At 40.8% G+C, this 26,119-nt stretch overlaps 1 protein-coding gene across 1 annotated transcript in view; it reads left to right on the top strand.

The window, feature by feature from the left end:
* The first annotated feature begins 5,839 nt into the window (after nt 1–5,839).
* LOC102495220 (elongation factor 1-alpha 2-like) overlaps nt 5,840–26,119 on the top strand; it is a 58,915-nt gene continuing 38,635 nt past the window's right edge. Inside the window, 6 exon segments of the mRNA XM_014590970.1 lie at nt 5,840–5,850; nt 12,864–13,232; nt 13,675–13,992; nt 13,994–14,034; nt 14,037–14,220; nt 24,510–24,631. Of these exon segments, the coding sequence (XP_014446456.1) occupies nt 5,840–5,850; nt 12,864–13,232; nt 13,675–13,992; nt 13,994–14,034; nt 14,037–14,220; nt 24,510–24,631 (1,045 nt within the window).

Raw genomic sequence — 26,119 nt, 5'->3', positions numbered from 1 at the left:
GTAACACAGCAAATGAAGACTTATTTGATGCAAGTGAGTAATTATGTGATATTTTAGCATTTCCAACCTCAGCATCTTTGAGAAGCAAAACTCTTTGAGGGGAGAAAAAAATAAATGCAAGTTTTAGAAGTTAAGCAAAATATCTGTAGTCCTACATCTTCACTGGGACTCTTGGATGTACTCATGAGATGTTCTATCTTTTTGGAAGAAACATAGTTCTGACCACTGCAATTGCCCTGCAAACAGTGACCAACTTAGTAACAGTAAGTATCTCTAGTTCTCAAATTATTTCCATATCTCAAGCCAGAAATATAAACGTGAGTCTATAACTGTTTGCCTATACTAGACAGCAAGGAACACACTATGAAATCGAAATCTGCTAAGTTTGTTTTGAAAGACTCATGTGACAATGTGGGTAGGCACTTACTGACTGAAAGTAGACAATCTGAGTATCAACAGGGAAAATAACTACAAGGGATTGCATTTTATCAAATACGTTTAAACCCCGGCATTCATAATACTACTGAAAAGGAAAACTAGCTGCTTACCCCTGGAGGATGCTGGGGAATACATTCATTATCTTGAGAACAGGTAAAGGAAAAGATTAAAGCATATATCTTACTTTTGCAAATAAACTCTATTACTGGCTAACTAAAGAATCTAAAGAATAGATGAAGAAAAGCCACTTTACAACAAAATTCCAGCTAATTAGTGAAAAAGGAATGAGAGATGATAGCCATTTTGCAACTGCTAGTGAATTAACTTATTATCAGTCTCACTAGCTTCACAGAAATTGAAACAAATAGCATTATACACCTTCTGATAGAACAAAATTCCTCCTATGATGTAGTCTTGCCCAAAGAAGGAGGACAAGGATCCAAATATGAAAATGGTTCTAAATTAACGTACCAATTTATAGGGAATATAGACAACAAAGAAATATTAGGTTGTCAGAAAAGTTATAAGATATTTTTGCATAGAAAAACATAGTGAGACCAGCAGATAGAGAAATAGTTATGTCGCTAGACTCCCACATAGCCAACTGCCGTTTGAATCCTGGACTTTGCAGCTTAAAACTCATGCCAGACATGTATGCATACATGCCCCCAAATCACTAGAGGAGAATGGAGAAGAAGGGGTTGTGGTGCGGCCATCTCCCCAAGGGATGATTTCTTATTTTCTGTCTCTCTGTCGAGCACACACACCCTATAGCAAAAGTCTCTCATATATATATATATGTATATATATACACACACACACACACACACACATATATATATCATAACTTTTCTGAAGACCCAATATGTTAAACTGTAACACTGGAATCTGACCAGCAAAATCCAGACTATGTAACACTCTGTAGAAAGAGGAGTTTGATTTCTTCAGCAAGTAAATGGCAAGAACATGGAAATAAATAGAAAACAAATCTAAAAAGTTACAAAGACTTAAGATACCTATAAATCAACACACTGTAAGAAAACAATTATGCCATTTATGAGACAACTGGACACTTGAACTCTGTGTGTACCATGACACTAAGGAGTTATTGTTTTTGCCCTTGGTCTCATATTGACATCATGGTAATGCTAAGACACAAAATTTCCCTAGCCCACGGATCTCGGTTTCTAAATACTTACCCCTAAAGGAACTAGAGATCCATGGAGTAAGGTCTGAAACCAGGATTGGAGAAGGAAAAGCCCAAGGTAATCCTGGAACATCTCATTACAGAGAGTAATAAAGTGCTCACAAAGGAGAGGAAGACATCAATATAACTCAGGAGCCAGCTGGATGTAACGTCCACTGGGCACACTAGAACAACTTGTGTATCAAAATGAAAAGTGACAAGAATGGGGACCAGCAGATGGTATAATGGTTACATTGCTGGACTCCCACATAGTGGACTGTGGTTGGAGTCCCAGACCCAGCGGCTTCAACTCATGCCAGGCACATGTACATGCATGCCCAAAATCGTGAGAGGAGAATGGAGAAGAAAGGATTGCAGTGTGGCCATCCCCCCAGGGGGGAAGATTTCTTTCTTTCTGTCTCTCTGTCTCTCTCTGTCTTTCTAGTGAGTGCACACGCTCTGTAGCAAAAATCTCTCTCTTTAAAAAACGACAAGAATGGATTATAGCACTTTTGGTAAAAAAAAAAAAAAAAAAAAACCATGAGTCCACAGAAATATACAAACAAATAAACAAAGAAACAAATAAAATGAGAAAGAAAGAAAATGCTTTCTTTATAGTACAATGTCAGCCAATAAATGTAAGAAAAATGGAAGAATTGGAAAAGCACTATTTTGCAGTAATGATATTAACAATTGACTTAAGCAAGGACCATGATTTTACTCATTTTACCAAAGGGTAAACGTTTATTCAGGATAAGATATTTATACCTTTTTAAAGTATCTAACCATAGATTACTTCTTAATTACAAAAGGGAAGGGCAGACCTTTTTTTTTTTTTTTGGAGAGATTTTCACTGTAGGGCGCGTGCGCTCGCCAGACAGACAGAGAGAGACATAGAGACAGAAAGCGAGAAATCACCCCCCAGGGGGGATGGTCACGCCGCAGTCCCTTCTCCTCCATTCTCCTCTTGGGATCTTGGGCACGCACGCACACGCGCCCGGCGTGAGTTTTAAGCCACCGGGTCCGGGACACGAACCGTGGTCGACTACGTGGGAGTCCAGCGACATAGCCATTACGCTAACTGCTGGTTCCCCAGACCTTTATCATGGAGAAACCCGGCAGACAACTGCCCTTACCAAGTGCTCAGAGTCAGCCTCCCCAGTAATGGGCTAAACTGACATCAGTTGTATTCTTGCACGATGCCCTCAGCCCGACAGGATATCACTCGTGTAGCATTCTTGGGAAAAAATACCCAGCGACATCAAATCACAGGAGAACAATCAGACCAATGCAAATTGAAGGACATTCTATTGTACAATACAGCAAGCCTGTGCTTTTCAAAATATTAGTGTCATGATACTCAAGAACAGAAGAGGAACTTCCAAATTAAAGGCAGCTGAAGTGACATGACTATGGGGTACAATGTAGGGTCCTATATGAAAATGTGGGTTTGGGGAAAAGTCAGAATAAAGTAGTGTTCAGTCAGGAAAATTTAATAAGAACTACATATTAGATAGTTATTTGGCTTCGATACTAAATTTCCTGAATTTTATCGCTTAGCCTTTCTTTTTGCCACAGGGCATGTGGTTGTCTGTGGGTGTGTGTGTGTGAGAGAGAGTTAAAGCACCCCTGCAGGGCTGTTCATTCCATAGTCCTTTGTTCCTCTACTTGTCCATCCCGTTGGGAGCCTGGCCATGAATACCCAAGCCCAGCGTGTTTTTCAAGCCTCTGGGGCTGAGGTCCAATGCAGTTGCCCACGTAGGATCCTACTTCCTCTGTACAGTGCTTAACTGCTACTGGGGCAGCCCACCAAGTCTTTGTTTTTTAAAAATACACACTGACATACTTAGACATGGATGGGCTGAGAGAAGAAGGGTAAGTGAGTAAACATGGCAAATGTTAACATTTGGTGAATGAGTCAATCTGGTTGAAGGCTATATGAGAGTCTTAAAAAATTCTTATGGCTTTCCTATAGGCCTGACATTTATTTGATTACAAAATTATTATTTTTTTTTGGAGAGGTTTTTGCTATAGGGCACGCGCGCTCGCCAGACAGACAGAGACAGAGACAGAAAGTAAGAAATCACCCACCAGGGGAGATGGCCACGCCGCAATCCCTTCTCCTCCATTCTCCTTTTGGGATCTTGGGCACGTACACACACGCGCCCAGCGTGAGTTTAAGCCACAGGGTCCGGGCCTCGAACCACGGTCGACTACGTGGGAGTCCAGCGACATAGCCATTATGCTAACTGCTGGTCCCGATTACAAAATTTTTAATCAAAAAAAAAAAGGTAAGCACAGAACAGAGGAGCATGAGGAAACTTTGGCATGATGAAAATATCCCATATCTTGACAGTGGTGATGATTTCACTGGTGTACTCATATGCCAGCATCTATTCAATTTAAACTTTAAACGAGGTAATTTCCCCTGCATTACATACACTCCCTCATGAAATTGTTTATGAAAGTGTTTATACATTCATAGCAGTAGACAGGTTATTTTTCTAAAAATAATTATGAGAAAAGGACAAATATTGTTGACTCCATGTTAATTTATACATAATTTCCATTTAAAATTTATTTTCTGATAATTATATTAAAAGTGCACTGAAAATGCTAAAACCTAAAACTGCTTCATATCTATTATTGTGATCAGTTTATCACAAATGTAATTTATGAGAAAAAACATTTTGCATTTTTCCTCCTAGATGAAGAAAATCTAATTTGTCAAGAGAAACTTTGAGGGAAAGTCAAACTATAATATATTATAAATTATGTCACTTAAATACCAAGAAGTAATTCTGTACAGTGTATGCCATATAATGTTTGTTATGAATAAATAAATGAATCAATAAATTAGCAAGCTACCTTTTCTCCAGAATAACATATTTTGACTCAATGAGTTTTAAGGTCCTTCTATTTAACCAAATCAACTAATTCAACTAAATGACATCATTGGTTTTTCAAGAGAACTGATCCATATTTCATCCACTGAGCTTAGACAACCTGAATTTGCTCCAAACTAACTCAACACGGTAAAAACTGAAGATGGGAATTGTTCTGCCTGCATGGCAAATGCGCCACTATCTGAATGTCAGCCACATCTCCCACCCTTTGTCCAGTCCCGGTGTCCCAGAGGGGACCTAGCAGCACTACCAGAAGGATAGACTTTGCTATCAGGCACGACTACACTAGGTTTCAACGTCAGTCCTAGCTTGGCAAAGCTGCCTATTCCATCAGGACTTCAATTTTCTCATTTGTAAGTAAGTGAAGATAATAATACCCACTTTGGAGTTGTTGTGAGGATATGATTTTAACGCAAAGGGCTTAGCCTACTTCCTATCCATGAAAATATTTCATGTATTTTAGCTCCAAATCATAGATCATAATCCAGCTGAACTAACCTTTTCAAATGTCTACTGTCTACTCTGCTCTGTCTTACTACACCACCCTAGATCTCTGTCAGAAGTGTATGTGTGTGAATTTTCTTTATTGTTGATAGTTGAGACTATCAACTCCGTGTGTAAACATAGGGTTCCATTTGTCTTAGCTTCCTATCCCATTTTATCTTAAATGCTGCTAGGCTCACAATAGGCATCCAACAAAAGTTTAGTAAAGAGACTTTCTGCAGAACTTGATTTTTTTTACCTACACCTGGTACAACTGGTAGAATTAAGACTAAAAGCATCAAGGTTCTTGAGTGCTACGATAATGCCTTATGGCCATTTGACGCAGAGCAAATATCTTGGTAACTTAGTCAATTTAAGCCATCCACACAAGTTTACAAAGCAGTATTGAGCCTATTATCTGGAAGTCTAATTGCTCTTTCTGCAGAAAAATGTGATTATCAGTTCTATTTAGGGCTGATTGACATGCTTCTTAGATAATAAACACAATATTTGTCTGCAGGGAACAGAGAAGGTAAGAGACTAGACACTAAAAAGAAATAAATGAAGCTGAAAAAAAAAAGTCCCCAACTTCATATTTATTAATGTATGTACTTCTGTCATTATTTATCAGTAATGTATATTTTTAAACACAGAGCCAATTAAGTATGGCAATTTAATTGACAACTGATAAAAAGCATCTTATTATGGCTCATTGATATTGATATTTGATCTTTTTTCTCCAGTATTGCCAGTAATTTAGCAGCTTCAATATTGACAATATAAGCTGCTCAAACTTCTGTGAGAGACACTCTGGGGAGAGAGGGATATGGCATTATGGTCCAAGTAGTCACAGTTCAAAATAGATAACAGTTCTTGATCAATATCCAAGAATGTTGAATCTTTGAAAAAATTAAATAAGCTATTACTGCCTATGGGACAGGGCTAGACATAAAAATGGCGATGCTAAAAAGAATTGTTACAGTTTGATTACTTTAAGTAAACAATTTGCTTGATTATATTTATTGGTCCACCAGATTTATAATAGCACTATGAATAGAAATCAAGGAGACATCTGATACAGGTGGCCTTATTCATGACAGCATAAAAGAATGTTCTGTTAAAAATTAATAACATTTTCCTACTTTTCCAGTGCCTAAAATTCTACCATTATTGTCAATCCTTACAATTTTTCTTTTCATGAAGGGCAACCTTTAGTTGACTAACTCTAGGCAGAATTTTAAAAAATGAAATGAAATCTCTTGTTACTTTGTAAAGAACAGGATGGAAGAGATACAAGAATAGAGTCATGGATTTTCAAAGATAAAGAAAGATTCATTTTCTCAGTTTAGGGCAACAGCCTGAGGTGATTGGGGAATGAAGGTGAGAAACTGTGTTAATTCAACCAATAAAAAGGCAGGCTGATTACTCCTGCCTGAAGCCTCTGCTCCTACTGCCCTTCTTAGAGTTTTCATCATTTCCTTCTAAGACTAATGCAAAACCTTTTCCAGGTTGCTCCCATCCCATCTTCTAAACTTCTGCTTAATCTGTTCTAAAGTTTAGTCTTATCATACCAATCTCCTGCTTTAAAATATTTTATGGAGTTTAATTGTACCCTCACATTAGCTGTACATTCTAAGGTGATGTTTTCTTCCCCAGAAGCCCCATTATCCCAACCTCCTCCCCATCACCCTCTAAATGTGCTATGTTCTTCCAAAATTCTGTGTTTCAGTTAATGTGCCATATGAAATATTCTTCCTTATCTTCTCTGCTAGGTGGCTCTCAGGTATTCTTCAACACTCTGGTTAAAAGTCAGCCTTTCCCCATTCCAAGGGTTGTCAATTTTTTCTAGTTATGGTTTCTTTTGCAGTGCAGAAGGTTTTAAATCTACTGTAATCCCACTTGTCTATTTTGGGGATTATTGCCTGTGTTTTGGGAGTCTTATTCAAGAAGTCTTTGCCCACTCCTATGTTTCTATGAGTTCCCCCTGTGTTTTCCACCAGTACTTTCATAGTTTGAGGTTTTAGGTTTAGATCTTTGATTCATTTTGAGACCCATATGCAGTGTATTAGTGATGGGAAAATTCATTTGGTTTACAATAATAATACACAGTGATTAAATGCATAAATTTTTTAAGTCAACCTCTTCATAATGCTCTGTTGGATTCCCTGCCAAAATTATCACTCATTCCCCTGTGACTCCATAGAACCTGGTTCATACTACCTCATTGAATGATGGTTGTCTGTCTTTTTGTTGATATTAGATTGTGAGGACAGTGACTATATGTTGCAGAAACTGTTAGGATTTTAGGAAGCCACTTATTATTCTTCCAGGCACAAAAAGGGCCTAATTTTCCAATTACATTTCTAGATATGTCTTTGAAGCAATCTTTGGTCAATGGAATGAGGGTAAAAGTGTTTGTATACCACTCTCAACTGGGCTCCTAACATATAATACATGATCTGATATTTTTTTCTCTTGCCAATCTTGGTCCAAAGTTGAGAACTTCAAGAAGCTCCTAGATGGAAGGACCCTCATTCTCTGAGTCACTGCTTGGGAGAAAGTCATCATTGGTACCAGATTTCTCATGAGGGAAAGAACTTTATTGTGTTAAGACACTGGAATTTGGGACATTGCTGTAGCAACTAGCTTTATTTATTCTGACTAATGCCGTGTCATGTTTTCCTTCCGGATGCCTTCCTTCTCACTGTGATTTTTCCAGTCATTCCATCCTCCCAGTTTCCCCAGTCCTGTTCTGACTTCATTTTCCTCTCAGTTAACCTTGATTCTTTGGTCTGTCATGTAATGGTGTTATTGCCATCACCCTAGAATTTTTTCTGATGTCTTATTTTGTTAGTAGAAGCTGTGGTTGTAAGAGCGGTAGAAACAGTCACTGCTATTCATTAGGAGCACGTAATGCTTTGCAGATTATATGGTATATGGCATTCACTGTCTATGCTGTTCGGTCTCTCACGGTTTTTGTTTCACCTCAGCATTATTCCTGCCTTCTTCTCTACTCCTGAATTCTAAACTAATACCAAGAGTATGTTGTAGAAATCTAGTTTCAATACAGATTAATGCTATTTCTTTATTGCCATTGGGTAAACCTCTTATGTATCTTACTTACTTTTTATATTCCTTGTTTTAGTCTCCACAGCTTTTTTTCTTTTTCTTTCTTTTATTTTATTTTTATATTTTTTGTTTTGTTTTGTTTTGTTTTGTTTGAGAGGTTTTTGCTACAGGGAGCATGAACTAACCAGAAAAAACAGATAGGGACAGAGAGACAGAAAGTGAGAAATCACTCCCAAGGGGGATGGTCGTGCCACAATCCCTTCTACTCCATTCTCCTCTTGGGATCCTGGGCACGCATGTACGCACGTCTGGCGTGAGTTTAAGCCACCAGGTTTGGGACTCAAACTGTGGTCGACCAAATGGGAGTCCAGTGACATCGTCATTATGCCAACTGCTGGTCCCTCTTCATAGCTTTTTATCAAACTTTTTCAACTCCTCAAAACCTCATTTTTTTTTTTTTTTTGAGAGGTTTTTGCTATAGGGCGTGTGTGCTCACCAGAAAGACAAAGAGAGACAGAGAGATAGAAAGTGAGAAATCACACCCCCAGAGGGGATGGCCACGCCACAATCCCTTCTCCTCCATTCTACTCTTGGGATCTTGGGCACGCACACACACACGAGCCCGGCATGAGTTTTAAGCCACCAGGTCTGGGCCTCGATTGACTACGTGGAAGTTCAGCGACATAGCCATTACGCTAACTGCTGGTCCCAAAACCTCATCCTTTATTTCCAAGGTTAAATCCTCCCCCAAGTACTTGCTCCCTTCTGTCAAGTTTTTCTTACTTTTTTTAGAAGTACATGGAGTCAAAGACTGTTTACTATGCCTTATTCCTCTCTTTTCTTCATCATCATGCCTCGGTGCAGTCAACATTATAGACATACCAAAAATGTCAGTCCCACACAAAAATGTGCAGATACTACACTTTCATGCCTCTGTTCATGATGTTACTTTTTTTGCTGAAATACCCTTTTCCTACCTTCTCTACATAAAAAATTCTTACTTCTCTTTCAAACAACAGCTAAAATGTCATCTTCTTTATGAAATCTCCTCTGACACTCCCAAGCACATGTAGCAGCTCCATACTTTGTGTGCCCATAGCACTGCAAATATCTTTGTGCTGTATCTTATTCTATTATCATGATCTCTATCCCCTAGAATGTCAGTCTTTCTGACAACAAGGCCATGTCTAATTGCTCTATTTATTTTCAGTGCCAGGAGGAGTCCCTCATAAAAATGTTTTCTAAGTAAAGGAAGCAAGCAATTGAGTCTGCTCCATGGAAGATGACTCAAGGATGCTAAGTATTACCAGCTCAGGACTCAGGGTTAATAAGTTTGAAACAGAGAGAAGGAAGTTAGAGTATGGGACAATAATAGCAAGTTTGGTTCTATACTATAATAAACTGTAAACTTTACCTGCTTGGGTATCTTAGAGATGTCCTAAATGGGCCCAGAAGGCAGAAATATGACCAACAGACAAAAGTTGCAAGCGTATAGATTGTCATTTAGCTTAAGGAAGGCCTTTCTAACTATGGGAGATATGCAAAGTTTAAGAGGCTACCTTGGAAGGCAGAAGACCTTGTTATTGGAGATATTCAACCAGAGACCAGGTGAGCACCTGTAGAAAGCTGTGGCTCCATAGATTCATGCAATGTATAGGATCCAAGTATTGTCATGTGTGCTGCTCATTAATGCGTGTTGAGCCTATACAGGGCAGGCATGTACAAGTCAAACAAGCGAAGGTCAAGCTCTATGGATCTTGAGAGGTTTTTGCTATAGGGCGTGTGTGCTCACCAGAAAGACAAAGAGAGACAGAGAGATAGAAAGTGAGAAATCACACCCCCAGAGGGGATGGCCACGCCACAATCCCTTCTCCTCCATTCTACTCTTGGGATCTTGGGCACGCACACACACACGAGCCCGGCATGAGTTTTAAGCCACCAGGTCTGGGCCTCGATTGACTACGTGGAAGTTCAGCGACATAGCCATTACGCTAACTGCTGGTCCCAAAACCTCATCCTTTATTTCCAAGGTTAAATCCTCCCCCAAGTACTTGCTCCCTTCTGTCAAGTTTTTCTTACTTTTTTTAGAAGTACATGGAGTCAAAGACTGTTTACTATGCCTTATTCCTCTCTTTTCTTCATCATCATGCCTCGGTGCAGTCAACATTATAGACATACCAAAAATGTCAGTCCCACACAAAAATGTGCAGATACTACACTTTCATGCCTCTGTTCATGATGTTACTTTTTTTGCTGAAATACCCTTTTCCTACCTTCTCTACATAAAAAATTCTTACTTCTCTTTCAAACAACAGCTAAAATGTCATCTTCTTTATGAAATCTCCTCTGACACTCCCAAGCACATGTAGCAGCTCCATACTTTGTGTGCCCATAGCACTGCAAATATCTTTGTGCTGTATCTTATTCTATTATCATGATCTCTATCCCCTAGAATGTCAGTCTTTCTGACAACAAGGCCATGTCTAATTGCTCTATTTATTTTCAGTGCCAGGAGGAGTCCCTCATAAAAATGTTTTCTAAGTAAAGGAAGCAAGCAATTGAGTCTGCTCCATGGAAGATGACTCAAGGATGCTAAGTATTACCAGCTCAGGACTCAGGGTTAATAAGTTTGAAACAGAGAGAAGGAAGTTAGAGTATGGGACAATAATAGCAAGTTTGGTTCTATACTATAATAAACTGTAAACTTTACCTGCTTGGGTATCTTAGAGATGTCCTAAATGGGCCCAGAAGGCAGAAATATGACCAACAGACAAAAGTTGCAAGCGTATAGATTGTCATTTAGCTTAAGGAAGGCCTTTCTAACTATGGGAGATATGCAAAGTTTAAGAGGCTACCTTGGAAGGCAGAAGACCTTGTTATTGGAGATATTCAACCAGAGACCAGGTGAGCACCTGTAGAAAGCTGTGGCTCCATAGATTCATGCAATGTATAGGATCCAAGTATTGTCATGTGTGCTGCTCATTAATGCGTGTTGAGCCTATACAGGGCAGGCATGTACAAGTCAAACAAGCGAAGGTCAAGCTCTATGGATCTTATACAATCTTTCCTCACAAAACCTTTTCTTCACATTTCTAGTCCAACAAGATATTCTGGATGAAAAATATTTCTGGAGTCAAAGGAATTTGGGAATGACCTCATACAATTTTACCCTACTGATGATACAAAATAATTTGCAAAAAAGATTGAGCATTTCTATAATTAAAAAAAAATCCTGTCCTGCTTTATTATCTCATCATTTCCCCCAAGTTTTATTCATTAAACTTTTATATGATATACCTGTGAATATGTCATAGTAGAACTTCGCTTTTGTCTGGGTAATGATGTCTCCTTTTGGAGATGGACACAGTATTTTCTCCTTCATTGATAACAAACAACACAGGTCTAAGATATGTAAGAAGGCTATAGTCCTACCTTTTCTAATCTTAGTAATCTTTTTACCAAACTTGATAAATACCTTTGTTTTTAATTTTTAAAATTTTTTTAGTTTTTTTTTTTTTGCCATAGGGTATGTGTGCTCACCAGAGAGAGACTGTGAGAGAGAAAGTGAGAAATCACCCCTGAAGAGATGGTCACACCATAATTCCTTCTTCTCCATTTTCCTCCTGGGATTTTGGGCATGCACACAGGCACCAGGCATGATTTTCAAGGTACCAGGTCTGGGAATAGAACTGTGGTTGAATGTGTGTGAGTCCACCATCTTAACCACTACACCACCTGCTGGCTCCAGTAAATATCTTTCTTTTTTCCAGAGATATTTTTGTTATAGGGTGTGTATGCTCTCTGGAGAGACTGAAAGAGACAGAGAGACAGAAAGTGAGAAATCACTCTTCAGGGGGATGGCCAAGCCCAATCCCTTCTTCTCCATTCTCCTCTTGGAATTTGGGACATACATACACACATGTTCAGTGTCAGTTATAAGTTGCTGGCCTCTTGGGATTTGGGGCATACATACACACGTGTTCAGTGTCAGTTATAAGTTGCTGAGTCCAGGAATCAAACCACAATGGACTATGTGGAAGTCCAGCGATGTAACCATTATGCCGTCTACTGGTCTCCCAGTAACATTCTTTTAATACTAATTTCAAATCTATTAAAAATGTTAATATGGTAGTACTCCCCTATTCATAGGAGGTTTGTTCTAAGAGTTCCCCAAATGGATGGTGGAAACTACACACAGTACTGAATCCTGTTTTCACTGTTTTTCTCCTCTACATATATGCCTATGGTAAAGCTTAATTTATAAATTAAAGTAAAAGATTAGCAACATAAACTTACAACAAAATAGAACAAAGTTCATTTGTTATATTTCTATACTGGTATAAAGCAATATACTATAATAAAGGTGTGTGAATTTACTTCTCTTTCTCTCTTGAAATATCTTATTGAACTGTACTCATCTATTTTTGACCCACAGTGGGCTGTGGTTAACTGAAACTATAAAAAGTGAACCTGCAGCTTTTTATTTTTTTTCATAATGATTTTGCCATCAGAACACAGGTGTCATGAAAACCACCATTAAATCAAAACCAAAATGAAAGAAGAGAAGACTCACATCAACATCATTGTCATGGGACACGTCCATTCAAGGAAGTCTGCTACTACTGGCCATCTGATCTACAGATGTAGTGGGTTGATAAAAGAACCAACACAGAATTTAAGAAGGGGACTGCTGAGATGGGAAAGGGCTCCTCAAGTATGCCTGGGTCTTGGATAAACTGAAAGCTGAATGTGAGCATGGTATCTCCATTGATATCTCTGAGGAAATTTGAAACCAGCAAGTACTATGTGACGATCATTGATGGCCCGGGATACAAAGACTTTATCAAAAACTTGATTGTAGGCACATCTCAGGCCAACTGTGCTGTCCTGATTGTTGCTGCTGGTATTGGTGAATTCAAAGCTGATGCCTCCAAGAATGGGCAGACCTGTGAGTGTGCCCTTCTGGCTTACACACTGGGTGTGAAACAACTAATTCTTGGTGTGAACAAAATGGATTCTACTGAGCCACCCTACAGCCAGAATAGATTCAAGGTAATTGTTAAGGAAGTCAGCACCTACATTAGGAAAATTGGCTACAATCCCCACACAGTAGCATTTGTGCCAATTTCTAGTTGAAATGGTGACAACATGTTGGAGCCAAGTGCTACTATTCCATGATTCAAGGGATAGGAAGTCACCCATAACGATGGCAATGCAAGAGGCCAGCAGACAGCGCAATGGTTATGTTGCTGGACTCCCACATAATTGAGAGCAGTTTGAGTGCCTGGCCTGGCAGCTGCAAATTCACACCAGGCATGTATGTGTGCATGTCTCAAATTCTGAGAGGCGAATGGAGGAGAAGGAATTATGATGTGGCTTTCTTTCTGGGAGTGATTTCTCACTTTCTGTATCTCTGTCTCTTTGGCAAATGCACATGCCCTCTACCAAATATCTCTCTTAAAAAAAAAAGCAAAGAAAAAGAAATGAGAGTGGAACTACACTGCTTGAGGCTCTGGATTGCATTCCACCACCAATTTGTCCAACTGACAAACCCTTGCATCTACCCCTCCAGGATGTCTATAAAATTTGTAGTATTTGCACTCTCATTGTGGGCCAAGAGGAGGCTGGTGTGCTCAAATCTGGTATATTGGTCACCTTTACACCAGTCAATGTGACAGCTGAACTAGAGTCTGTTGAAATGCACTATGAAATTTTGAGTGATGCCCTTCCTGGGGACAATACGGGCTTCAATGTGAAGAACATGTCTATAAAAGATGTTCAATGTGGCAATGTTGCTGGTGACAGCAAAAACCACCCCCCAATGGAAGCAGCTGACTTTACTGCTCAGGTGATTATCCTGAACCATCCAGGCCACATCAGTGCTGGCTATGCCCCTGTACTGGATTGTCACAGCTCACATTCCTTGCAAGTTTGCTGAGCTGAGGGAAAAGATTGCCGTTCTGGTAAAAAGCTGGAAGATGGCCCTAAATTTCTGAAATCCTGTGATGCTGCCATTGTTGATATGGTTCCTGGCCAGCCCATGTGTGTTGAGAGCTTCTCTGACTATCCTCCTCTGGGTCATTTTGCTGTTCGTGATATGAGACAGACAGTTGTCAGTGTCATCAAAGCCATGGACAGGTAGGCTGCTGGAGCTGGCAAGGTCACCAAATCCGCCCAGAAAGCTCGGCAGGCTGAATGAACATCCCTAATTCCTGCCACCCCAGTCTTAATCAGTGGTGGAAGAACAGTCTCAGAACTGTTTGTCTCAATTGGCCATTTAAGTTTAATAGTAAAAGACTGGTTAATGATAACAACACACCGTGGAACCTTCAGAAGGAAAGGAAAATTTTTTGTGAACCATTTGTTTTTGAGTATATGTGGCAGTTTTAAGCTACTAGCTTTTAAAGTCAGTACTTTTTAACGGAAACTACTTGACCAAAAATCTGTCACTGAATTTTGAGACCCATTAAAGCAAAGTTTAATGAGAACAAATAAAAAGAGAGAAAGAGATCCTGTAGATAAGAGAGAAGATTACTGAGCTATTCCTTTTACATCTGAGGAACCATACAATCCAGTATTCCAAAATAAAAATCTTCTCATTTCTTAACTCACCTGGCACTGAACTGGGAGGTGAGAGATTTTAACTAACGGATTGTCAAGACTCTTTTTAGCTTAGTGATCAATAATTTTCTATTTCATTATTTGATAAATGACAGTCTCTAGAAATATAAATATCACCTCGATAATAACTATTGGATACCATTAATTCTAGAAATTTACCTTTTCATAGTCCCTACAAGAATAGGAACATAGAAGGATATGCTCATTACTCAATGGCAATGTGGAAATCAATAACCCATTACCAATGTCAGCCGTATCCCCAGACTGGACCACCATCATGGAAGACAGGCTGAGGGTTTGCCTCTGAGTCAGATTTCTGTATAGACCAAAAGTGTAATTAGTTAGACATAACCATGCATGTTGAGCGCAGCAACAAATGGTGGTAGGTCTAGGATTTTTTTATTTACTTTCAATGATACCTTTAATTATCCTTACATGGGCTCCTACTTTGCTAAAAAGTTATTAGTTAAGTAATAATTTAGTTTCCCGTGTGTGTGTGTGTGTGTGTGTGTGTGTGTGTGTGTGTGATTTTTGCCATGAACATGTGTACTCACCAGAAATGGACAAAGAGGGGAAGTGAGAAATCACCTCCAGTGGGGATGGCCATGCCATAATCCCTTTGCAGTCCCTTCTCCTCCATTCTCCTCTCAGGATTTTGGTCATGCAGACAAACACACCCAGTGTTATTTTCAAGCCACCAACTCCAAGATTTGAACTCTAGTTGACCATGTAGGAATCCTGCATCTTAATGCACCATGCTACCTGTGGCCCACCCCCCCATTTGTTCTCATCAATAGTACCTAGACCTGCCTTTTTGAGTATATGTGGCAGTTTTAAGCTACTAGCTTTTAAAGTCAGTACTTTTTAACGGAAACTACTTGACCAAAAATCTGTCACTGAATTTTGAGACCCATTAAAGCAAAGTTTAATGAGAACAAATAAAAAGAGAGAAAGAGATCCTGTAGATAAGAGAGAAGATTACTGAGCTATTCCTTTTACATCTGAGGAACCATACAATCCAGTATTCCAAAATAAAAATCTTCTCATTTCTTAACTCACCTGGCACTGAACTGGGAGGTGAGAGATTTTAACTAACGGATTGTCAAGACTCTTTTTAGCTTAGTGATCAATAATTTTCTATTTCATTATTTGATAAATGACAGTCTCTAGAAATATAAATATCACCTCGATAATAACTATTGGATACCATTAATTCTAGAAATTTACCTTTTCATAGTCCCTACAAGAATAGGAACATAGAAGGATATGCTCATTACTCAATGGCAATGTGGAAATCAATAACCCATTACCAATGTCAGCCGTATCCCCAGACTGGACCACCATCATGGAAGACAGGCTGAGGGTTTGCCTCTGAGTCAGATTTCTGTATAGACCAAAAGTGTAATTAGTTAGACATAACCATGCATGTTGAGCGCAGCAACAAATGGTGGTAGGTCTAGGATTTTTTTATTTACTTTCAATGATACCTTTAATTATCCTTACATGGGCTCCTACTTTGCTAAAAAGTTATTAGTTAAGTAATAATTTAGTTTCCCGTGTGTGTGTGTGTGTGTGTGTGTGTGTGTGTGTGTGATTTTTGCCATGAACATGTGTACTCACCAGAAATGGACAAAGAGGGGAAGTGAGAAATCACCTCCAGTGGGGATGGCCATGCCATAATCCCTTTGCAGTCCCTTCTCCTCCATTCTCCTCTCAGGATTTTGGTCATGCAGACAAACACACCCAGTGTTATTTTCAAGCCACCAACTCCAAGATTTGAACTCTAGTTGACCATGTAGGAATCCTGCATCTTAATGCACCATGCTACCTGTGGCCCACCCCCCCATTTGTTCTCATCAATAGTACCTAGACCTGCCAATCAGAACCTGCAGTCAGTCTGCCTAGACAGTGTAACTGCAGGAAGTGGGTATAACCCCAGTCATGAACAAGAGGCTGGATAGATCAGAGGTGTTTGCCTCCTCCTCATGTTAAATGCACAGCTTCTCTTCTCAAAAATAGTTTGAGGTCATCGTAAGAACGATTTGCAGAATATTTTTAAAATGTCTTCTTCACATATTTTATATCTCCTCACTGGTATGATTATCTTGTATTACTTGAATTAATAAACCAGAAGAGAGTTAGTGAAGTAGAAGATAGCCTGAAAGCACAAGATCCTATGACTCCCTATCTCTATGCTAACGAGATAGGGAGTCCAAAAGGTGGGAGTCCCAAAGGTAGGAAAGTAGCCTAGCTACATCTCTAAGGACTTTCCTGATGCAAAATTCCAAGAAAAACCTGCGTCTTTCTCTTTTGTTTTGTTTGCAGGGAGAATCATTTCTCTCCCTCCAGTACAATCTCCATTAGCAGCAGTAGCAGTTCTGCAGAGCCCTTCACTTTAGTACTTGTGATAATGAGGCATCCTTAGGTCCTGCACTCAGTTTGTTCAGTGTCTTGCTGGGAAGGCAGCAAGTAAAAATATTTTTTAAAAAGAAAGAGAGAAAAAAAAAGCCTTCTTATTTCCACATCACAAATCATAGCCAGAAGCAAACAAGGAAGGGGGGAAAAATCCTTAAATACTCTATATCCCGCTACCCGAGCACTTGAATAATTAGTTTCCTGAAGTTTGGCCACCAGACTTGTAAATAGCTACAAAGGTCTTTGTATTTATTTTATAACACATCCACAAATTCAGTGCAAAGAGCCCACAGGTTGGTCACTAATTGTCTCTTTTATGTATGTACCTTTCCTTAAGGAAAGGAAAACAGAAACACTAACTTTGTCATTATTTTCCCACTAAGTTTTCTTTCATGTTCTCCAAAATTAAAGGCAAAATGTAGAGAAGTGGGTGTTTTTTACACCAGCCCCATTCTTGCAAAACTCCCACTTAAGATGCTACTTTTCATTGCTTCTTTTAATGACCATATTACTTTTATTTTATTAGCTTGGCTTCTTTCTAACTTCCACTAATGGATGAGTTAACACATGACTCACATTTATAGCTATTTATTTTTATCTTTGTGGATATGGGGTGCTTTTTAAAATTCTCCTCTATACAAGTATTTGTACCACTTTGCACTCAAGGTCATATTTTATTGCTCATAAGAGAAGGCAAGTAATACTGGTAAACTGATTTTGCCTTCCTACAAGTCTAGAGGACAGTGAATGGATAAATTGTGTCCTCTGCTTAAATTATTCCCAGCAATCAAATGAGGTGCCCGAGGTGGTGCATTTAGGCATTTGGGTCATGGTTTGTTTTAGCAAAAGCAGTATGATACAGCAAACCATTCCCTAAAGATACAGCATTAAGAATAGCTGAACACAAATACCATTAAGGCAAAGAGTAGGGAGGTTGGAGGTGTTAGGGATAAACAAATAAATACCTCTCCATATAAATTCAGAGTTCAGCAGCATAGTAGGAGATACTTACATGTTTAGCAATGTAGTCTTTTTTCAAAAGATTCCAGGAGGGACCAGCAGTTAGCATAATGGCTATGTCGCTGGACTCCCACGTAGTTGACCGTGGTTCGCGTCCTGGACCCAGTGGCTTAAAACTCACTCCGGGCATGTGTGCGTGTGTACCCAAGATATCGAGAGGAGACTGGAGGAGAAGGGATTGTGGCATGGCCATCCCCCCTGGGGGGGGGGGGGGATTTCTCGTTTCTGTATCTCTGAAGAGTGGACGTGCCCTATAGCAAAAACTTCTCCAAAAAAAAAAAAAAAAAAGGTTCCAGGGATCAGCTGGTGGCATGGAGGTTAAGATAGCTGGATCTCACACAGCTGACTGTGCAATTCAAGTCCCAGACCTGGTGGTTTGAGAATCATGGCAGGAGAGTGTACATGCATACCCAAAATCCTAAGAGGAGAATGGAGGAGAAGGGTTAGGTGGCATGGCTCAAGGGGGTGATTTCTTACTTTCCATCTTTCTATTTCTGGCAAGCACACGTATCCTATAGCAAAATAAAAACAAAAATGTTTTCAGTTCTGTATAAGATGAAGTACATACAATTTCCCTAGCATTCTCACTGAAAATACTGAACGATGTACATCGGCCTGAGGACTCGGAAAAGTAACGGGAACAGTCAGTTTGGGAGATTGAGTGCCATTGAACTGAGCGTGTCCCACAGCTCCACACCTAGATGCGCACACCAGGTGCAGATGAGGATTCTTAGAGAAGCCATTTCTGTGATCAAAGAAGCAGAAAAATAGTCCTCTAGAAGACATAGGCATGTAAAAGAAATGTAATACACTGTAAAGATATATGTGATTAAATGTAATATAAAAAATTGTGATTATAATAAATAAAATATTTTTTTTTAAAAAAAGACAAGGGTCGGGAACCAGCAGTTAGCGTAATGGCTATGTCACTGGACTCCCACGTAGTCGACCGCGGTTCGTGTCCCGGACCCGGTGGCTTAAAACTCACGCCGGGTGCGTGTGCATGCGTGCCCAAGATCCCGAGAGGAGAATGGAGGAGAAGGGATTGCGGTGTGACCATCACCCCTGGGGGGTGATTTCTCGCTTTCTGTCTCTATGTCTCTCTCTCTCTGTCTGGCGAGCGCATGCGCCCTACAGTGAAAATCTCTCCAAAAAAAAAAAAAGACAAGGGTATGTCTAAATTTCCTTGAGACTTGATGTTGGTGTGGTTGCTTATTTGCTGTATTTTCCCTCCTCTCCTTCCTCAGCCCAGAAGCAAACCTATGGTGGCAGCAGGGACAGTAAACAGCAGAGCCGAAGGGAGAAGGGATAGCAACACCAGCAGAACAGTTGTCTAAAATTCTGAGCCCAGGACATGGGAGGAAACTCCTTATTGCTTCCCTTTCCCCTTTCTAATCCTCTCACCATTTGACCTGGGAGGCAGAACTAATGATAAAATGTCATAACACATAGGCTATTTGAAGCCTCAGCTGTCTAGCCTGAAGACAACGTAGGGAGATCCTCAGAGCTGAAAGTACTGAAGAAATTGTTCAGCTGAGGACTGGCGAAATCAACCCCATAATGTTGTGTAGTAACTGCTGGGCTCATCCTCAGTCTTCACGCATATTTCTAAACTAAAGCAGTATACGTCAGCTTTCAGAACTGATCTAGACCGTAGAGCCCTGCCCAGGTCCTGTGCTTGCCGCTGGGTGGCATGCAAGCAGGACAGATCTAAGTAGCAATTACCAAGGCTTTGAAAACAGACTTGACATTGACCCACAAGCCCCAGAAAGGCAGCTGGAATTTGCAGCCTGAACCCAGCTGAACTGTGACTTGGACCCAATTCAGCAATTCCCTAGCAAGTACTGTTTTCAGCAGTGTGATTTTTTCTCCCCACCAACAGCTCTTTCTCTGTCGGATGTACATTTCCAAAGATACCATCAGCCATTACCAACCCCCAACTTTGCTTCCCCACCCTTCCATCTATACCATGTGCTTACATTTCACTCCCAGCTCCATTGTCTTCTCAAGTGTTGACTATATATTCAGTGCAGAAAGATACTGGGGAAGTCTGTGCATGTGTACGTGTATGTGCGTGTGTGTGTATGTGTGTGTGTGTATGTGTGTGACATAGAGGCCTCTGCATGCTTTGTAAAACAGAAATCATGCATTAAATAAATGAATTTTACAAGCTTCTTTTTACCAAAACACAAAAATGATGGTATATTATGTTTTTCTATCTTTTGGGGGGAAAAGAGTCCCCCTCTTGACGTAATCTGGGTGACTGAATACACAAATGAAAGAATTCTAGAAAGATATCATTTCAGATTTTAGTGTTTCATGCTTACCTATTTTGTGCATTCCGAGGTTTTGTAATAAAAGTTCTCCCCAGGGTTGCTACCAAATTTTATACTAGAATTCCAGGAGTTGAGTTTACTTAAGATTATTTGTGTCTATGGTAGGGGAGGATATTATTTTCTTTCTTTCTTCCTTTCTTCTCTTCTTTCTTCTTAAGTTGCATGGGCCTCTTTGTAAGACTGCTTATAACATGGCCCCTTGCTTTCCTCAACATGAATAACCTGAGAGAGAGAGAGAGAGAGAGAGAGAGAGAGAGAGACTCTTGGAGAGGGTCCCCACAGTGGAAGACACATGTTTTTCGCTGTGTTGTAATGTAATGTAGGAAGTTACATCCCATAACTTCAGTCACATCCTATCCTCCCCATTAGAAGGGAGTCACTAAACCCCTTCTTGGATCCAGACATGAATGACAGGGTCATTAGGGATGGGTCACCTTGGAGACTGCCTATCACAAGGATCATGTGACTCCCAGCCCAGGGGAGGGTTCTGATTGGCTCTGCTGGGGTTCAGTGCCCATCCCTGAAGCAATCAACTATGTCCATGGGGTCAGAGTCACATTCTAAAATATACATGCTGAAACCCAACTCTGTGACCATAGCGGAAATTTTTCAGAGAAAGGCGATTAAATTCCTTCTAATTACTGGAGGCCCACACTGGCTCCTACACACGCTTGCACACGCATACATGCATATGCACACTCCCATGCTCATAGGCAAGCACACGTTACTACGTGGTCACATCCCAAGCACCCTGCCTTTTATTTGTTGTACATTTCAGGATGCGGAAAACATTTTTGTTTGAATAAAACTTTAAAAGCAAAGTTTGAGCTGGCTCTGTGATGCAGCAGTTTAACGTGCTGCTCAAGAAAGGCTACATTCCACATGGCAACCACGGCCCACATGCCCAGCCCAGTCAGCCTGAAACACACCACTATTCGTGAGAATGCTCAGGATTCAGTGACTGGAGGGCTGGAGGAAGGGGATCATGGTGTGACCAGACACTGTGGAGGTGCCCCTCTGTCTCACTCACTCTCACATAAGCACGCACACACTCTCTCATAAATAAAGGGGGAAAACTAAAAACTGGAGGACTTTCATTTGAAGAGACTTGAGGTTTAGGTCGAGACAAGACTAGTGCAGGATCATAGAGCAGGGACTGGCAGGGTAGGGCAGAAGTCTGCGTGGGAGGAAGATTAGTGTTTTATGATGATGCCTGAGGCCTTAAGGGTAGTTCTCAAGGAGGAGGACAGTTGAAGTATCACCTGGGAGTGGGGCTCACAAGGAAGAACGGGCAGAGAGAGAAGAGCTGACAAAATGAGAACAAAGAACGTGGAAAAGGGAAAGAACAGTGTAACGATGCCAAGGTTAGGAGTCTGGATTGAGGGAAGGCCTGTCTGGAATGATCCTGCATTGCTCGGTTGAAGGGATAGAATGCAAGGAGACCTGGAGAGAGTGGAGGGAGCCAGAGTATGGAAGGGTGAGGCTGGGAGTATGTGGGAAAAGGGATGGGCCCTTTTACATCAAAAAGAAAAGGAGAAAGGAATCTGGAAGGTCTCTGAAAGATGTGTCTGGGTAGGCCTAGGAAGTTGAGGAACCTCAGAGTGAAGGGGGACCCAGCCAGCTAGTTAAGAGATAGCTGTGTCCTGGAGAAACTGAGGAAAACGGGGTGGATTTGGAGACTTTAGAGCATGAGGAGAATTGGCCCAGCTACTGTGGGGAGGCAACCAGACATCAAGGACCAGGAAATAAAAGACCGGTGACGGCTGGTGAGGGCTTATGCTGGGACTTTGCAGGAGGCTGTCTCCTCTTCCTTTCTCAGACCTTCTTTGACTGTCCTAAAAGCCACAAGTCAGTACAGACCCCTGCCCAGCTCTGTGGGAGATCGGGGTACCTGGGTGTGTGGGGAAGGTGCATGTGTTTAGACTTGGGAAGACTGAGAAATCACTCAATAGTGTCCAAACGAAGAGTATTGTGAAGCCAGAGACGGCTTGTTCTCACCCTTCACCAAAGAAAAAGCACATCCTATGGTCTATGTAGAGAGCAAGGAGAAATGGAATTTGGCAGAGCAGAAAAATATTGCCCAGCCAGATTTGGAGAAACAAATTCCCCATCATAACTTTGTTCTATAGGACAGTAATTAGATTATGGGATGGCACATTTAATTCTTCAATTGGTTATTTCTGTTATTGCTTAAGAAGAAATGTGCTTAAGCGGTAGCCCGAGCTCTTACGCAAATGTCAAGGCACACATTTGTGGGGCTGTTAAAAAGCCATCCAGCGTAATGGTCTTTAGCAAGGGCTTCGGAGCCACACAGTCTGGGCTGGAATTGTGCCTCTTCATAGTTGCATGAACCTGGGTGAGTCACCGTCCTTAGATGTCTCATTTTCTGCATCTCCAAAATTATGGTAATGACAGAATCTCTCTCATGGTATTATTGTGAAAAGCCCTTAGCACAAAATTTGTAACAGCATTCCACAAACATTACTTATTAGTTGTTATTATTTTTAAAAATCAGATTTCTTAGTGAATCATATAAAAGCATCGACTTTCAAAATGGAGGATTCTGAGACCCCCAAGTTTCAAACTACACTCCTTCAGTACCCAAGAGCCAGAGAGATGCTTCTGGGGCTGCCACCCAGGCTACATGTCATGATTTCATCATAACCTAACATGTCCCTCCAAAAGGACCTTTCTTAACAGAATTATAGGAGAAGGGGAATATTGCAAAAGTTTTCTTAAATGTGTGTGTGTGTATGTGTGTATCTGTACATGAGAGAACTTTAAAAAGTTCGTGAAAGGGGCCAATAGGTAGTGTAGTAGTTAAGGCGCTGGACTCCCACATGGTTGATTGTGGTTTGAGTCCCAGACCCTGAAGCTTGAAACTCACACTGGACACATGTGCATGCATGCCCAAAATCCCCAGAAGGGAATGAAAGAGAAGAGACTGAAGTGTGACCATTTACCTTGGGTGGGTGGTGATTTCTTGCTTTCTGTCTCCCTGTCTCTCTCTCTTTGGCAAGTGCACACACCTATAGCAAAAATTTCTCTAAAAAAAAAAAAAGTTTATAAAATGAACTTAGAGTATGACTTCATTTTTTATTTTCTAAGATTTTTTCCACAGGGCATATGCACTCTCTGGAGAGAGAGACAGAGAGGGAAAGTGACAAATCACTCCCCAAGAGGGGACGGCCACACCTTTTCCTCCTGGGATTTTGGGTATTCATGCACATATGCTGAGCATGATTTTCAAGCTACCAGGTCTGGGACTTGAACTGCCATCAGCCATGTGGGAGTTCAGCATCTTCACTACCATGCCACCTGCTGGCCCCAATATGATGCAAAAATATTTTGAAATCCTCATAGAGTTTTTCCATAATCCACATTCTCAATTAACTTTTTGAAAGCCTCTTGTATATATAAATATTCCTGAACCTTTGATTTTTTTTTGGGGGGGGGTTCTCCCACAGGTCCTACCTTCCTCTCATTTCCTCTCTTGCCCAGGTAGTTGGCTATCCCCTCCCAGAGCTTCCTACAGCACCTCTTCCCAGCTTGATATTTTAAATCTCCATTTCTTGTAATGGATAAAATATGGCCCTGCTGTCAAACCTGGCTTTGTGTCCCAGTGCCAAGCCCAGTGGCTGGCACATAGCAGGTGCTGAGCAAACACCAAGGGATGTGAACAGGATGTGAATACCAGTTTCAGACCACAAGCTGATGAACAATGAGATGAATAATTAATGTTGCTATTATTATTACGGCAAAGGAGCACCAGATATAACATCTCTCGTCCCAAATGAATTAATTACTGAGTTGGCTGAGAACTTTTGCAAAACTCTATTCCTCTTTGAGAATAAAGTGTGGGTCCAATGTCCCTCCTAGGGTCTAATTTTTATTTATCATGTAAGATATCCGTGGGGTGGGAGGAGGGGTGCAGGAAGAGTGGGAGGGACTGGTGAAGGGTGAGTGGCATCCTTAAGAAAGTTAGCAGAAGACCCATTGACCCTGCACACGGAACTGAGGGCTCTTCTTTCTCAGGTGCAAGCCTGCCTGTGAGCCCGAAGAACCTCCTTCCTGTAAGCACACCCTACAGCTGACTGATGAGGGCAGACCTTTTAATGAAGGTGTTAATAAAAGAAGCTCTAGATCCAGAGGGGCCTGTACTAATTAGGATAATGTCAGTCAGAGACACCCACGCAGACCGCTCTGCGTATTCTCCCCAAGGCTAGGGCACAGGGAGCTGCCAGTTGTTAATGCCCCCAGCGCCCTCTCCTCCCCCCCAAGAGACCTGTTTGTGAAAATCTGCTTCCTACATCATCAGCCCCCTGAAGGATGTGTGTGCCAGCCCTGCCCCAGGTGGGACCTGGGGAGGTGGTGTCTTTAAACCATCCGAGACACCCCCATCCCTGCAGAAAGCATTACAGCTATGTGCATTGCCAAGGAAGACAGAGAGAGTGCAGTACTTGGCAGTCCCAGACTCTCAGCTTTCCTTTGCTGAGCAGTGAAACTTCTGCCGTCCTCCCTTGATTCTCTGTCCTTCATTGTGTAACCTCCCGTGTGGATCAGCACTATCTCGTCTGTATCAGTCAGTGTTCTATAGAACACACATGTCTACATGCATATACATGTATATATATCCTGAAACAAAGCACATGTATTATGTGACTTATGTATAATAATACAATATATGTACAGGTTCAGTATCCTTAATCAGAAAACCTGAAATCCAAAATGCTCCAAAATATGAATATCCTTAAAACTTGAAAGTTTTGGGGTGCCAACATGATGCCACAAGTAGAAAATGCCACAGAAGGCCTCATGTGACAGGTCGCAATCAAAACAGTGTAGCATAAAATGTTCTATAAAATTACCTTCAGGTTATGTAATAAAATGCCTAAGAAACATAAATGAATTTCCTGTTTTGGCTTGGATTCCATTCCCAAGATATTTCATTATGCATATGCAAATAGTCCAAAATTTGAAAAAAATTTTTAAAATATTTGTGGTCCAAGCACTTCAGATTAGGAATACACAACCTAAGACTTTTTTTTTTTTTGGAGGGGTTTTTGCTATAGAGCTATGCATTCACCAGAAAGACGAGAGAGACAGAGAGACAGAAAGTGAGAAATCACCCCCCCCCAGGGGGAATGGCCACACCACAATCCCTTGTCTTCCATTCTCCTCTCAGGATCTTAGGCATGCATGCACACATGCCCAGAGTGAAATTAAGCCACCGAGCCCAGGATTTGAAGCTCAGTTGACCACATGGGAGTCCAGCAATGAAGCCATTATGCCATCTGCTGGTCCCATCAACTTAAGACTTTTGTCAAAGATCTGGCTAATGGGATGGTGGAGACTGGCAAGCATGCTGTAAACCCAAGAAGGAGTTTATACTGTAATCTTGAGGCAGAATTTTTTCTTCTCTGAGAAAACTCAGATTTTTGCTCCTAAAGACTTTCAATTGATTAGATGAGGCCCATCCACATTATAACAGGTAATCTTTGTTATGTAAAGTCAGCTGGTTGCTTATGTTAACCTTGTCTACAAAATACCTCCCTAGGGACACCTCGATTAGTATTTAATTAAATGATGAGTCAACATATAGGATGAACTGCCGGGAGCCGTACCCCCAGCCGGGGTGGGTGCAC

Source organism: Tupaia chinensis, unplaced genomic scaffold, assembly GCF_000334495.1.
Source record: "Tupaia chinensis unplaced genomic scaffold, TupChi_1.0 Scaffold000515_1, whole genome shotgun sequence".
Classification (NCBI taxonomy): Eukaryota; Metazoa; Chordata; class Mammalia; order Scandentia; family Tupaiidae; genus Tupaia; species Tupaia belangeri.
Note: the sequence above shows the minus strand (reverse complement) of the source record. Positions and strands in the feature narration are given on the sequence as shown.